At 39.0% G+C, this 14490-nt stretch overlaps 1 protein-coding gene across 1 annotated transcript in view; it reads right to left on the bottom strand.

Annotated features, from left to right (window-relative positions):
* Positions 1 to 280: 280 nt before the first annotated feature.
* LOC150088546 (aftiphilin-like) overlaps positions 281 to 14490 on the bottom strand; it is a 100988-nt gene continuing 86778 nt past the window's right edge. Inside the window, exon 6 of the mRNA XM_090370798.1 lies at positions 281 to 981. Within this exon, the coding sequence (XP_090226924.1) occupies positions 743 to 981 (239 nt within the window). The 3' untranslated portion in view covers positions 281 to 742. The remainder of the gene's footprint in view (positions 982 to 14490) is intronic.

The following is a 14490-nucleotide window of genomic DNA, read 5'->3' on the forward strand; positions in this document are numbered from 1 at the left end:
AGGGATCTACGGAAAAGTTGAAGTTGAAGGGGAGTTAGATATTAAATAATACACAACCAAATATACATAGATTTATGTATGTACATATATAACAATTATATAATTGAAAATCTGAATATGGTTAGGAATCCCACATCACAGATTTCCTCTTAAAAATAACACATTAAAGAAATGCAAATAGTGCTTCATGGAATGTTTTGTATAATATACTCAAAATATTTATAGAAAGCTATTTACAGTTTAAGTTTCAGTCATTTAGCAACTAAATATGAATGCTTGATAAGAGAATGAATGATGACTGTTGAGTTTAAAATTCTACCCTGGATTCTACTATCACTTAACTGTTGGCCTAGAAAGCAAGGAAATATCAGAAATACTGCATTGTTTCACTACTTGGAAGTAGTATTTTCAATGTCCTGTGGACCAAGATATGTTATCTGCACAACTTGCAAGAACAAAAGCTTACCTGTACTCTAAGTTTCATTTGATTGCATATCAGTCTTGTCTTAAATATCTTAAGTTAATACTGATTTTTCAAAGACAAGGACCTTCTCTTTCTTTCTTTCCCTCCCTCCCTTCCCCTCTCTCTCTCTTTTTCTCCCCATCCCTTTCCTGTCCTCCAAAAATGAGAGAGGAAGGGACAGAAAGGATAAACACAGAATATGTTTCACATTCTTTTTGTGTTGTCTAAATCTCTAGCGATATACAATGGTGGCAGTAGTATTTTAAATCAAGTTTTTGATCAATTGCTACTCCGTAGTGGAAACATCAGCACCTTAGCTTTCATGAATGATAAGTCTGGCAATTGGTCAAGAACACGATTTGCCTCTTCGCTCAAGTCAGCTGGACGGAGGCCTTGTCTTGACTGTGGCAGGGAGGTTATGGCTGAAAGTGAAAGAAGTTTTTCCAAAAGAGGAGATTTGTTACTTCTGTATGGACAAGGCATCTCAGGACTAGGACCAAGAAGTTCATCTTCTAGATCTAAGAAAAATGAGCACTAACTTTAATTTATAAAGAATATATAAAAATATCTTAAAATGCTAACAATATTTTAAACTGTGTTCACTTCTTTTCTGTGCTTATTAGACACTGATCATAATTATTATCAGTATTTGCCTTTCAAATGGCTGGAACACACACACACACACACACACACACACACACACACACACACACACACACACACACACACACACACACACACACACACACACACACACACGAGAGAGAGAGATTTTTAAAAATTCATGTGGTTATTTTAAAGACACAGCTGCCAACCTTTGACAAATCTGGAGATTAGGTATTTGTAGGCAAGAGCAAAACAGGAAGAAAAATGAGATTTTTTTGGAAAAGCATGTGGTTTTTTTAAAGTTAACAATGCACTAAAAATTAAATTTCATCAACAGAATACACATCTTATACTAAAATAGAGCCATAGTTTTTTGAACCAAACTGAAACAAATCTATTTCACATTATTACAGTTAAACAACTGAAAAGTATACTTTACGGTTGTTTAACTGTAAAGTATATTTTTAGACATTAGCTAAAATCTCTGTCTGAATATTCTCTGACACTTAGCATTGCTATGAGAATTATTAGAATGACTTGGGATAACTTGTTGTATTTCACGCTTCCTCAGTTCCCCAAGGACCACTGTACATCGATTCCTTCTTCTTTCATAATTGCATCTGGTAGGTTCTCGCACTGAAACTAACAGAACTAATCTACAATACATCTATTTCTGTACCTTCAATGATATTGTAAGTACTGGTGATTTTTTATTGTGAAATAAATTTTTTTCAAAAAACTTGTTCTCCAGATAGCATTACTGGGTGATGAACTGGTTATCCAAATACTATCAGAAGTGTTAAGTTAAATATTTAACTTAACACTTCTGATAACCCAAATGGGTGACTTGCTATCTACAAATTCTGTCTGGAGCTAGCAGATGTTCAACAATGGTGTCAGTAGTTAAAGTAGTAATACAAGGTCACCTTAACAGGAATGCAGTTATATGACAAAAATATTAGCACAGATACGTTAAGAGGAGATCTTGTCTGACCAATCTGATCAGCTACTATGATGCTGTAATCAAGGAACTGGATGCAAAAAATAATTTTGACATATCTTGTCTGACCAATTTTATTGGATACTAAAATGTGGCCACAAAGCAACTGGATGCAAAAAATAATTTTGATATCATATACTTGGATTTCAAGAAAGCTTTTGATACTGTTGCACATAAAAGACTGCTGTACAAATTGAAGCAGTGTGGCATTAAGGGCAAGTTATTGCTATGGATAAAGAGATGGTTGGTGAGGGATGACAGAGAGTGGTAACCAATGGACACTGCTCTTCATGGACTTGATATTAGTGAAGTCCCCTAGGGTTCAGCATTGGGCCCATTGTTGTTTTCTATATTTATCAATGATACCGATGAAGGTATATCAGGCTTAATGTCCAAGTTCACAGATGATAAAAAGGTTGGCTGGGTTGTTAATGACAGTATGCTACTGAGAAGTGGCAACCAAAGTTCAACAGTGACAAATGCAAAGTACTGCATATGGGTAGCAGTAACCCCAGAGTAACATGCCAACTGTGCAGTACTTCACTCAGCATAGTGGAGAATGAGAAAGACCAGGGAGTAATTGTGCAGTGAGATATGAAGTTCTCTGAGCACTGCAGACAGGCGGCCAGAATAGCTCATGGGATTTGATCAATGATATATAGGAATTTTGCTAGCAGGGATAAGATCATTCCTTGTATAATGCAATGGTCAGGCCACACATATCTTGTACTGCACACAGATGTGCAGAAATTTGCCTTTAGCCAGCAATTGGTCGATTGCTGGAACAAACTTCCAGCAATCTGTTGTTGTGGAGGCTTAAATAACTTCAAGGAAGAACCTGACAAATTTTGGAAAGAATGGATAGGCAAAATGGGAAGGTTTTTTTTTTTTTTTTGCTGATGCTGTATAAGATTGCTTTTTTGCACCATACACCCCTACTAATGCTAATTTCAGTAAAGTTTTTTACAATGTTCCACATGAAAGGCTGCTACAATGTTAAATATTATGTCAAAATTATTTTGTAAAATTGGAACAGTGTGGCATAGGGGAAAGTTACTGCTATGAAATAGTAGTAGTACTAATCAAGTTTTTGATCAATTGCTGATGATGCAAGAAAGCAAGCTTATATAGCATTAACCATTTTTCTAGTTCTCCCTTGAATTTATACAACCCATCCACACTTTCCACAACAACAACAACAGATCAAAGCCTGTTCCATCAATCAACCATCGGCTGGCTGAAGGCAAACTTCAGCACATATACCATGCTCACCATCCTTCCTCAATTTGAATTTATACCACCTCATGTATGTAGTCTCAGCAAGTGGAAGAATACAATTAACATTCAGTTTACTCAATCCATTCAAGGCTTTAAACACCTCAATCAAATTTTCCTGTAGGTCTTGCGACCGCAATTTGCAGAACTGAGGTAAGAACACCCTTCTGTTCCCTTCACCATTTTTCTGCACCCATTCCAGCAGATCTACATCCTAAGGACCACCAGACCTGTATACAATACTCCAGCTGTGGCCTAATCACGGTCTTATACAAAGGGATAATCACCTCCTTATCCCTGCTAGCAAGTTTCTATATCTCAATGACAAATCCCCGTGAGGTATCCTGGCTTTTTTTTTTTTTTTTTTTGATTTGGTAGTTGTTGGCGCATCGGCTTCTGTGGCCATATTGCACCTCCCAAGGTTTTTGCAGTACTTTGATCCAAGCCCGAGGCGGGAATCGAACCCGCGACCTTGGGGTTGCCGGGCAGGTACTTTACCCACTCGGCTAGCCCGGTCGGCTAGGTGTCCTGGCAGCACGTCTGCACTGTTCAGAGAATTTCTTTCATGTCTGACTGCACAATTACCCCCAGGTCTTTTTCATTCTCCACTAACCAGATTAGACCATTATGTAATGGATGTGGGATAGTATCAGATTAGCATTAGCATTAGTAGAGGCATTTGATGCAAGAAATCAAACTTATGCAGCATTAGCCAAAAAAAAAAAAAAAACCCACTTCCACTTCACCCCTCTGTTCGTTCAAAATACCTGTCCAGCTGAGCCTTAAACTTATTTAGGCTATCAACCTCCACCACAAGGGATGGAAGTCTGTTCCACCAACCAACCACCCGCTGGCTAAAGGCAAATTTCCGCACGTCTATCCTACATCTGTCTTTTCTCAATTTGAATTTATGCCCTCTCAGGTGATTTTTCTGAGCTAGAGGAAGAATCCCATCAGCATTGAGCATGCTTAAACCATTCAAGGCTTTATACACCTCTATCAGATCACCTCGCTGGTGCATAGTCTCCAGACACTGTAATTTGCAAAACTTAAGCCTTTCTTTGTAAGAGCACCCCTTTGTTCCATTCACTAATCTTGTTGCCCTTCTCTGTACTCGTTCCAGCAGCTCTACATCCTTCTTGAAATGAGGCCTCCAGACCTGTATACAGTACTCTAGGTGTGGCCTGACCATCGCCTTATACAATGGAATAATCACCTCCTTATCCCTGCTGGAAAAATTCCTGTATATCATTGACAATACTCCATGAGCTACTCTTGCAGCCCGTCTGCACTGCTCAGAGAACTTCATATCTGCCTGCACAACCACCCCCAAGTCCCTTTCATTCTCTACCACTGTCAGTGTAGTACCACAGAGTTGATACGTTGCTCTGGGGTTGCTGTTTCCCATGTGTAGTACTTTACATTTGTCAATGTTAAACTTCATTTGCCACCTCTCAGCCCATCTGCTCAACCTTTCCAGATCCTGTTGCAGCAGCATAGTGTCAGTAGTGTCCTTGACAACCCTGCCAACCTTTGTATCGTCTGCAAACTTGGACATTAAGCCCGATATACCATCATCAATATCATTTATAAATACAGAAAACAATAATGGACCCAACACTGAGCCCTGAGGGACTCCACTAATAACATCAGTCCACGATGAGCAGTGTCCATTGATTACCACTCTCTGTCTTCTCCCCCTCAACCACCCCTTTATCCATAGCAGCAATTTGCCTCCAATGTCACACTGCTCCAATTTGTGTAGCAGTCTTCCATGTGCAACAGTATCAAAAGCCTTTCTAAGATCCAAGTATATAATATCAAAGTTATTCCCTGCATCCAGTTCTTTTGTGACTGCATCATAGTATCCAATCAAGTTGGTCAGGCAAGACTTCCCCTTAACAAAACCATGCTGTGTCTGAGCTATAACTGAAGTCTTGTTTAAATGGTCCTGCAGTGCTTCTTTAACCAGTGCCTCCATTACTTTTCCTGGAACAGAAGTTAAGCTCACAGGTCTATAATTACTTGTGTCAGCCTTTGATCCTCCTTTGTGAATTGGGGTCACATTTGCACATTTCCAGTCTATGGGTACCTCCCCTGAGTCCAAGGAAGCTCTCATAATTATGGCTAAGGGTTTGCTTACTTCCTTTGCTGCCTCCTTTAATATAACTGGATAGATCCCATCCACCCCGGGTGCCTTTCTTGTGTTTATCTTCAACAGTTTCTCCTCCACTTTACTCCCAGTTATTTCAAGATTCTGTAGCTTACTGCTAGAGTTGAATACACCTCTGGCATTCCCCTCGCTGAATAACTCCTCATGTGTGAATGTCGATGCAAAATATTCATTTAGTTTGTTAGCTACCTGAGCAGGATCATCAACACTTGACCCATCAATATCAAGTGGACCAATCTGATTCATCCCCTTCCTTCTAGAGTTTACATAAGTAAAGAACTCTTTGCTGTTTTTCTTTGCATCCCTTGCCAAGGATTTCTCGTAATCTGCCTTCGCCTGCCTAACCTCCTTTGTAACTTGGTATTAGCAGATACCCCAGCTGATGTCGAAGATAAACTCAACGGTACTTTGCAGCCATATTTACAGAAGAAAAACTCTATGTTAAAGAGAAATTATGGGAGTTAAACTGAAAAATATGTAATTAATGATATTGAAATTTCACACAATTATTTAATGAAAAAACTTTCGCGGTTACAGGCAAGTAAGGCTCCTGGGGTTGATGGTCTATACTCTATAATCTTAAGGGAGGCGGCAAGTAAGTGCATTGAACCATTGAGGCTAATTATGAGAGCATCACTGGAATCAGGAGTGATTCCATTGGATTGGACAAGTGCCAGTGTATCTTCAATACATAAGGGCAATTCTAAGAGCGAAGTGGGAAATTACTGACCGGTCAGTCTAACTTCAGTAGTAGGGAAAATCGTGGAGGCAATGATCAAGGGTGGAATTCAGGATCATTTAGATAGAAATGGAATTCAGCATAGTTTTGGTAAGGGAAAATTATGTTTAACAAATCTAATTAGATATTTTGACATGGTCACTCATGGAATAATTTCGACATTGTTTATTTGGATTTCACCAAAGCATTTGACTCAGTAGAACAGGTTGGAATCACAAGGAAAATCCTTAGATGGAAAGCAGGATGGCTTCAGGGCAGGAGGCAGAGGATTGTGATAAATGTCACAACTCAGTCCCACATGAGCAGTTACTTTATAAGCTGGAACAGGTTGGAATCACAGGGAAAATCACCAAGACAATTTGCAAAGAAGGCCCACGGTATTCTATCGAACATTTGCTAGTAGAGATAAGGAAGTCAAAATCCCATTATACAAGGCTTCACTTGGAATACTGTGTTGAAATATAAAAACTGCACCTAAAGAAAGACTACTTCTTAAGGGTCCAAAGACGGGGAAACTGCTTAGTGAGATCGGCAAAAGGTTGTCCGTATGACGAAAAATCAAAATCAAATTTAAGGCTCTAAGAGGCATAAGTAAAACAAATGAGGATGAAATTTTCATGGTTATAAATAACACTAGAACTAGAAACCATAAATTCAAGTTAAGGGGTGAGATATTTAGACTGGATTGCAGGAAGTTTTATTTTAGCCAGTGAGTTATAAATAACTGGAATAAGTTACCCACATGGTTGGTAGAGCCTGACAGTTTAGGGAAATTCAAAGGGCAGGAGGAGGGAAATTCAAAAGGTTATCCATTTCCTTTTTGTTTATTAATTATTTACTTTTTTCAATTTTCTTATTATTATTTTATTCTCTTTTCTTTTCTTTTTTTGGCTGGTGCAGCATAAGCCATAGGTTTCCTTGCACCATGTGGACATTGCTAATACTAATATCCTTAGTGTACTACCACACAGTTGATACGTTACTCCAAGGTTACTGCTACCCATGTGCAGCACCTTGCATCTGTCAATGTTAAACTTCAACTGCCATTTCTCAGCCCATCAACCCAATTTTACTAGATTGTGTTGCGGTAGCTCACCCTGATGACTGTCATTAACCGCCATGCTAAGCTTTGTATCATCTGCAAATTTAGACATCAAGCATGATCAATATCATTGGTAAATACTCAAAACAAGAATAGACCAGGCACTGAACCCTGAGGAACTCCACTAAATACATTAATCCACAAAGAGCAGTGCCCACTGATAACTACTCTGTCTTCTTCCACTTAACCATCAGTTTATCCATAGCAATAACTTGCCCTTAATGCCACATTTCTCCAGTTTGTTCAGCTGGCTTCCATTTTCTAGTCACACAGACACAGCTGGTCGAGATGCTGAGGCTTTTGCAATTACTAATGAACTTGCACAGATTGTTCATTTCCCTACAAGAATACCGGACAATCCTAACCATACAGCCAACACACTTGATCTTTTTCTCACAAACAACCCTTCTAAGTACATGGTCAAAGTGAGTGATCATCTAGGCACCTCAGATCATAACTTGGTGATTGTCTCTTCACCAATGGAGCCTTTATCTCATGGCTATTTCCAACCTCGTATTGTTCGTCATTACAAGAATGTAAAATGGGATGACCTGCGAGATTTCTTTTCTTCTTTTGCTTGGTAGGATTAATGTTTCAAAGCTTCTGATGTTAACGTTTGCTCAGATCGTGTCAGTGAAATTATTCTTGTAGAAATGGACTCCTTTATTCCACATTCTACTTTAAAATTTCGTCCTTTATTTAAACCTTGGTTTTCCAATAAATGTGCTAAGGCTGTTCAAGAGAAGAATGTTGCATATCATAATTGGCTTGTTTCCAATTCTTCAGTTTCATTTTCTGCCTACATCAAAGCTCGCAACAACTGTAAAGCAGTTATTAATCAGTCCAAACTAGATTTTGAACAGGCTAAGAGTAGAAAACTTGTTTCTTGCCCTAATGTTAGCCGAGAATTCTGGTCTCTTGCCAAAGCTGTTGGCCGCAACTTTTACCAACCTCTGTCAAAACCAGATGGTTCTGTTGTCACTTCAGCCAAGGATAAAGCTGACCTGCTAGCATCCCATTTTTCTTCCAACTCCCATTCTTCTAGCATCTCATTTTTCTTCCAACTCCCATTCTTCTAGCATCTCATTTTTCTTCCAACTCTTAACCCCCCCCAGCCTTCCGTCTCCCACCCACTCTATCTTTATGCTAGCGAATGTCCCACACACAAAAACATAATTATGTCAAAATTCCCGTTCGCCCATTCTTTCGGCCTTTATTATGCAAGCATTATCCCCCTCACCTAACGATCATCAAACCGACGATGATGGATATATGTATCTGTCTGTACGTACGTGCATATAAAAGAGTGCGCGCATTTTTTTTTTTTTTAGGTCCTAGCCTCTGAAATCTCAGGAAATTAGGTGGCAGGACCTGCCAGAGTGAAACTAAAACTACTGGGTTCCTGGTCTGGTCTGCACGGGGCGAAGGTGGGGCAACATAGGGCCTCAGCAGGGGTCCAGCGGCTAAACGACCAGATGAACAACGGTACACGACATCACACAGATACAAAGCCCACACACTTTTAAATCTCTGGCATTTCCCAGTGAACTGGTACACCCACAATGAAAGCAACACGGAGATGGGGGAAACCCCTGGTGCCGTCTGACACTAAATACACCTTACCTTACACCTTTTCTTCCAACTCATGTATAAATGATCTTGGTAAAATACCTGCCACCATTCTGTGCCTCCTATGATCTTCCGTCAAACGGATGTCAGAAGGATTTTGACGAATCTTGATGCTAAGATAACTCCAGGTCCTGATGGTATTTCTCCACTTGTTCTCAAAACCTGTGCAGCTGATACTCCTGTTCTTCGCCATCCTTTTTCACTTTCTTATTCCAAAGGTGTTTTTCCTTCTGCTTGGAAATTTGCTCATATCCAGACAGTTCCTAAAAAGGGTCACAAATCCCTACCATCCAATTATTGTCTCATTGCAATTACTTCTACTCTTTCCAAAATAATCGAGAAATCAATTAACACCAACTCAGACTACCTAGAAACTTTCCGTCTGATCAATGACTACCAGTATAGATTCCGTCAGTGTCGATCCACTGATGATATTCTGACTTATGTTACCCATTTATAGACAAATTCAATGGAAAAGTTCCATGAAACACAAGGAGTTGTTCTTGACATCTCAAAGGCTTTTATGTTTGGCATAAAGGTCTTCTAAACAAGCTTCCATCTTATGGTTTGCTAACTGTTTTTTGTAATTTGTTATCCAGTTTTCTCTCTGATCGCTCACTGAGGGTGATGGTAGATGGCTCTGTCTTCTAACTTCTCTACTAATGCTGGTGTCCCCCAAGGTTCAGTTCTTTCCCCCATTCTTTTCGTCTTGTATATTAATGACATTCTTCCATTGACTGAAAATCCTATCCATAGTTTTGCTGATGATAGCACATTGCATTCCACTTTCCATTTTGAGAAACCTTGCCTGCTCAATCAGCTTCAACTTCTCGAATATCTGCTACCAATTCCTTAAACGCCGATCTCCATGTAATTCTTGAGTAGGGCAAAGATAACTTAGTTGATTTCAATCCTTCTAAAACTCAGTCCTGTCCTTTATCTCGCAGAAAGGATTCTTCTGCTGCAATGCTTATCTTTGGTGACATTCTGATTTCTAGGCAAAATGATATATCTCTTTTGGGGATTACCCTGACTTCTAATCACTCTTGGCACAGGCACATTACAAATACTGCTTCCTCTGCATCTAAAAAACTTGGTTTTATATTTTGCTCTCGGCGTTACTTTTCTTCCAAACAGCTGTTCACTCTGTACAAATTGCAAACCTGCCATCCATGGAATGTTGTTCCCACATCTGGGGTGGTGACCCCAAAACCTCTCTCAGGCTTCTTGATTCCATTCAGAAGAGGGCAGTTACGTTATTTAATGACTTCTCTCTAACAGAGTCTCTCCACTCGCTGTCTCATAGACATACTGTTTCTGCTGCATGCCTTTTCTACAGATACTTCCAGGAGCACTGTTCTTCTGAATTTGCTTCTATAATTCCCACCCTCTCTTTCAAAACAGTCGCCACCAGCCAACATCCATTTACTGTCCAACTTCAAATTCACGGAACCAACTTTTCATCTTCCTCGTTTATTCATTCAACTGCCATTTTCTGGAACAACCTTCCTTCATATGTATTTCCTGAAAATTACAGTCTACATAAGTTCAAGTCTAATGTCAACATATATCTTCTTTCGTCTTCTCAACCTCCAACCCAAGCACAGTACTAAGTACTATAGGTTCTAATACTTCTCGTGTTTTGGGTTTTCATAAATAAAAAAAAAAAAAAGCCATGTGCAACAGTATCAAAAGCCTTCCTGAAATCCAAGTACAGTAAACCCCCGCTATTCGCGGGGGTTACGTTCCTGAGAAATGTCGCGAATACTGAGTTATGGCTCCCATAGTTAATAAAGGGGGTTCCGTTCCAAAGTATGAAATATATAAGAAAAACTAGTCTAAAATTTTGTCTATGTATGTATTATATGTACCTTCATAATATGACTATGTACATAGTGAAATGAAAGCATATGGCATCAAAATGAAAATAAAAACAATTTAATATTAAATGTAATATTTATTAGAAATTTCAAACAAATCTTTCAAACCAGCGCCTTTGCTTGCTAGCAAAAAAAAAACATCCCGCCAGTGCTATCACCAGTTTCGCTAAAGTGTTGATAAAGGAGTTTTGCCTTTTTGCGAATGATGAGTGAACTTAACGGAATTTTATTTTTAGTTCGGTCTTCTATCCGCAGATTTAAAGCCTTTTCCATTTTTTCTAATTTAACATCACAAGTTACAGAGAAAATTTTTGAAGCAATTAGCGCGTTTTCACGGACACTATGGCGCATTTTTTCTTCCGATTTTTTGATTGATCGTACCGTTGACTTATTGATTTTATAATGTTTTGCCACTGAGGAGACACTTTCACCATTAGAAATTTTGTCTAATAACTCAATTTTATTCGCTAATGTCATCACCTTCTTTGATATTTTCACATTTCTCTTTTTATTCGTAGCCATATTTTTGTAGGGGTTAGAAATAATCTGTCCACAATAAAGTCACTTTCTTCCGTTAACACACTGGAAAAGTCTGTTTTACACTGCAAAACAGTAGATTTATCATTTTTGTAAGCATATCAATTTATAAATTGATAAATTTATTCAATTTATAAACATATAAATTAAAAGCAAATGGCAAAACCTTCCATGACAAACACATAACACATACTGAACAAGGATTAGTGAGAAACATCCACGCTCGCGATTTTGTCACCCCCTCTCCCCCACCCACTGAGGGCTGTTTTGACTGGGAAAGATAATTTTAGCCACGCCCATGTTTTTTATGGCGGGAAAATATTCACGGCACTTTAAAATTCACATTTTTTTAGGTTTCATTTTATATTAAATCGGCGATCGCGAGTACGCCAAACCAGATACCGCGAATAGCGGGGGTTTACTGTATACGATGTCAAAATTATTTTTTGCATCAAGTTCTTTGGTCTGATGGTTACTGCATCACAGTAACCATCAGATTGGTTAGACAAGACTGCCATTGACAAATCCATGCTGTTGTTAATGTATATGCATTCCTGTCCAAATGGTCTGCATTACTTATTTAACCAGGTGATTCCATAATTTGCTGATGCTATCGAGGCAGTGTTAGGCAGATTGGAAAACTGCCAGCTTGGGGGGGGTTCAAACAGACTAAAAGGTTAACAGTGGCTGCAGATAGAGGCAAGTGATTCTTGCACTGCTTCCATCAGAATGAGCAGCATCCTGGAAAGCAAGGCAATGGAGATTTCCAGGACTGCTGAGAGTCATAGTCGAACAAATGAATACATGGGCTGTGTTAGGGTAACTAAGAGTAGAAACAGGTGCATGTATACTTCCATGTACACCAATGCAGTTAGGAGTACAGTTAATAAATTTGATTAGCTTGAAGTGCTAGTCAAGACATCAAAGACAGATATCGTTGGGATATCAGAGAAATGGTGTCACTCAGACATAAGCAGTGCAGAATTGGAATTTGGGAAGTACAATGTGTACAGGGAGGATAGACAAGACAGAAAGGAAGGAGGGGTTATGCTGTTAGATAACAAACAAAATCTAAGGAAGTGCATACAATTAATGTTGGTGGACAATACAATGTTGAGTCTGTTTGATGTGACATAAGCATTGGAAAGGAAAAATGAGAGTAGGTGTGTTATAGGCATAATGAATCTGATGAGTATAATGAGCAATTGTGCAGAGAAATAGAGTGGGCCAGTAAATTAGAATGTCTTATAGTGGGTGATTTTAACTTTCCAGATAGACTGGAACTTGTGGATTGGTCACTTGCACTAGCAAGATTTTTTTGTGGATTAACTGGATGATTGTTGTTTTCTACAGCAACATGTTCGATAGGCAAACAGAGGGAGTGATACTCTTGATCTGATTATCAGCAGTGATTATTCATGCATTAAGAATTTGCAGATAAAAGAACAACTGGGTGACAGTGATCACAATGTACTGATGTGGGAATTACTTAAAGATGTAACTACCATTGAGACTAAAAGGAAGGGCTATTGCTTTCGTAAAGGTGAATACAGGCGTCTCGGACAGTTTTTAAATTCTGTACAATGGGATCAACTGATGATGTTACCAACATTGAACTCTAAATGGGAAGCCTTAAGGGATTAATTTTGGAGGCTACTAGGCTTTTCAGTCCAGCTAAGAAATACTGTTCAAGGTTTAGGCCTAAATGGATGTCAGATGAACTAATGAGGTTTGTGGCAGAGAAGAAAAATGTATGGGATGCATAAAAAGTATCAGATGACACAGAAGCCTATGACAGATATAAACTAATCTGTAATCAAGTCACAAAGGAGGTTAGGCAGGCGAAGGCAGATTACAAGAAATTCTTGGCAAAGGATGCAAACAGTTCTTTATTTATGTAAACTCTAGAAGGAAAGGGATGAATCAGATTGGACCGTTTAACATAGATGGGTTGACTATTGATAATCATGCTCAGGTAGCTGATAAACTGAATGAGTATTTTGCATGTACATTCAATGAGGGGGAGTGCCAGAATTTATCAAACTCTAACAGGGAGCTAAGTGATTTTGTAATAACAGAGCAAAGTGGAGGAGAAATTATTTAAGTTAAACATGAAAAAGGCACCTGGGGTGGATAGGATCTATCCACCCCAGGATAGATCCCACCCTCCCATAATTATGAGAGCTTCCTTGGACTCGGGGGAGGTCCCCATGAACTGGAGGTGTGCAAATGTATCACCAATTCACAAATGGGGGTTCAAAAGGTGACACAAGTAACTATAGACCTGTTAGTTTAACTTGTGTTCCGGGGAAAATAATGGAATCACTGGTTAAAAAGCATTGCAGGATCATCTAGACAAGACTGCAGTAATAGTTAAGACACAGAATGGGTTTCTTAAAGGGAGGTCTTGTCTGACCAATTTGATTGGATACTTCACAAATGAACCGAATGCCAAAAATAATTTTGATATCACATACTTGGATTTCAGGAAAGCTTTTGATACTGTTGCACATGGAAGACTGCTGTGCAAATTGGAGAGATATGGCATCAAGGGTAAGTTGCTACAATGGATAAAGGGATAGTTGAGTGGGAGACAACAGAGAGTGGTAGTCAATGGATACTGCTCTTCGTGGACAAATGTTATTAGTGGAGTTCCCCAGGGTTCAGTATTGGGCCCAATGTTGTTTTGTATATTTATCAATGATATTGATGAAGGTATATCAGGTTTAATGTCCAAGTTTGCAGATGATACAAAGTTTGGCAGGGTTGTTAACGACAGTAAAAACAATATGCTACTCCAACTGGATCTAGATAAGTTGGGCAAATGGGTTGAGAAGTGGCAATAGAAGTTTAACATTGACAAATGTTAAACTTCTATTGCCACTGCATACGGGTAGCAATAACTGAAGAGAAACGTACCAACTGTGGTACTGCATTCAGGGAAGTGCAAAGTGAAAAAGACCTGAAGGTAATTGTGCAGTTGAATATGAAGTTCGCTGAGCAGTGCAGACGGGCTGCTAGGGAAGGTCATGGAGTCTTGTCAATGATATATATATTAGTTATTTTTCTAGCAGTGACAGGAAGCT

Source organism: Mastigoproctus giganteus, chromosome 3 (genome assembly GCF_048544385.1).
Source record: "Mastigoproctus giganteus isolate SK-2022 chromosome 3, ASM4854438v1, whole genome shotgun sequence".
Taxonomy (NCBI): domain Eukaryota; kingdom Metazoa; phylum Arthropoda; class Arachnida; order Uropygi; family Thelyphonidae; genus Mastigoproctus; species Mastigoproctus giganteus.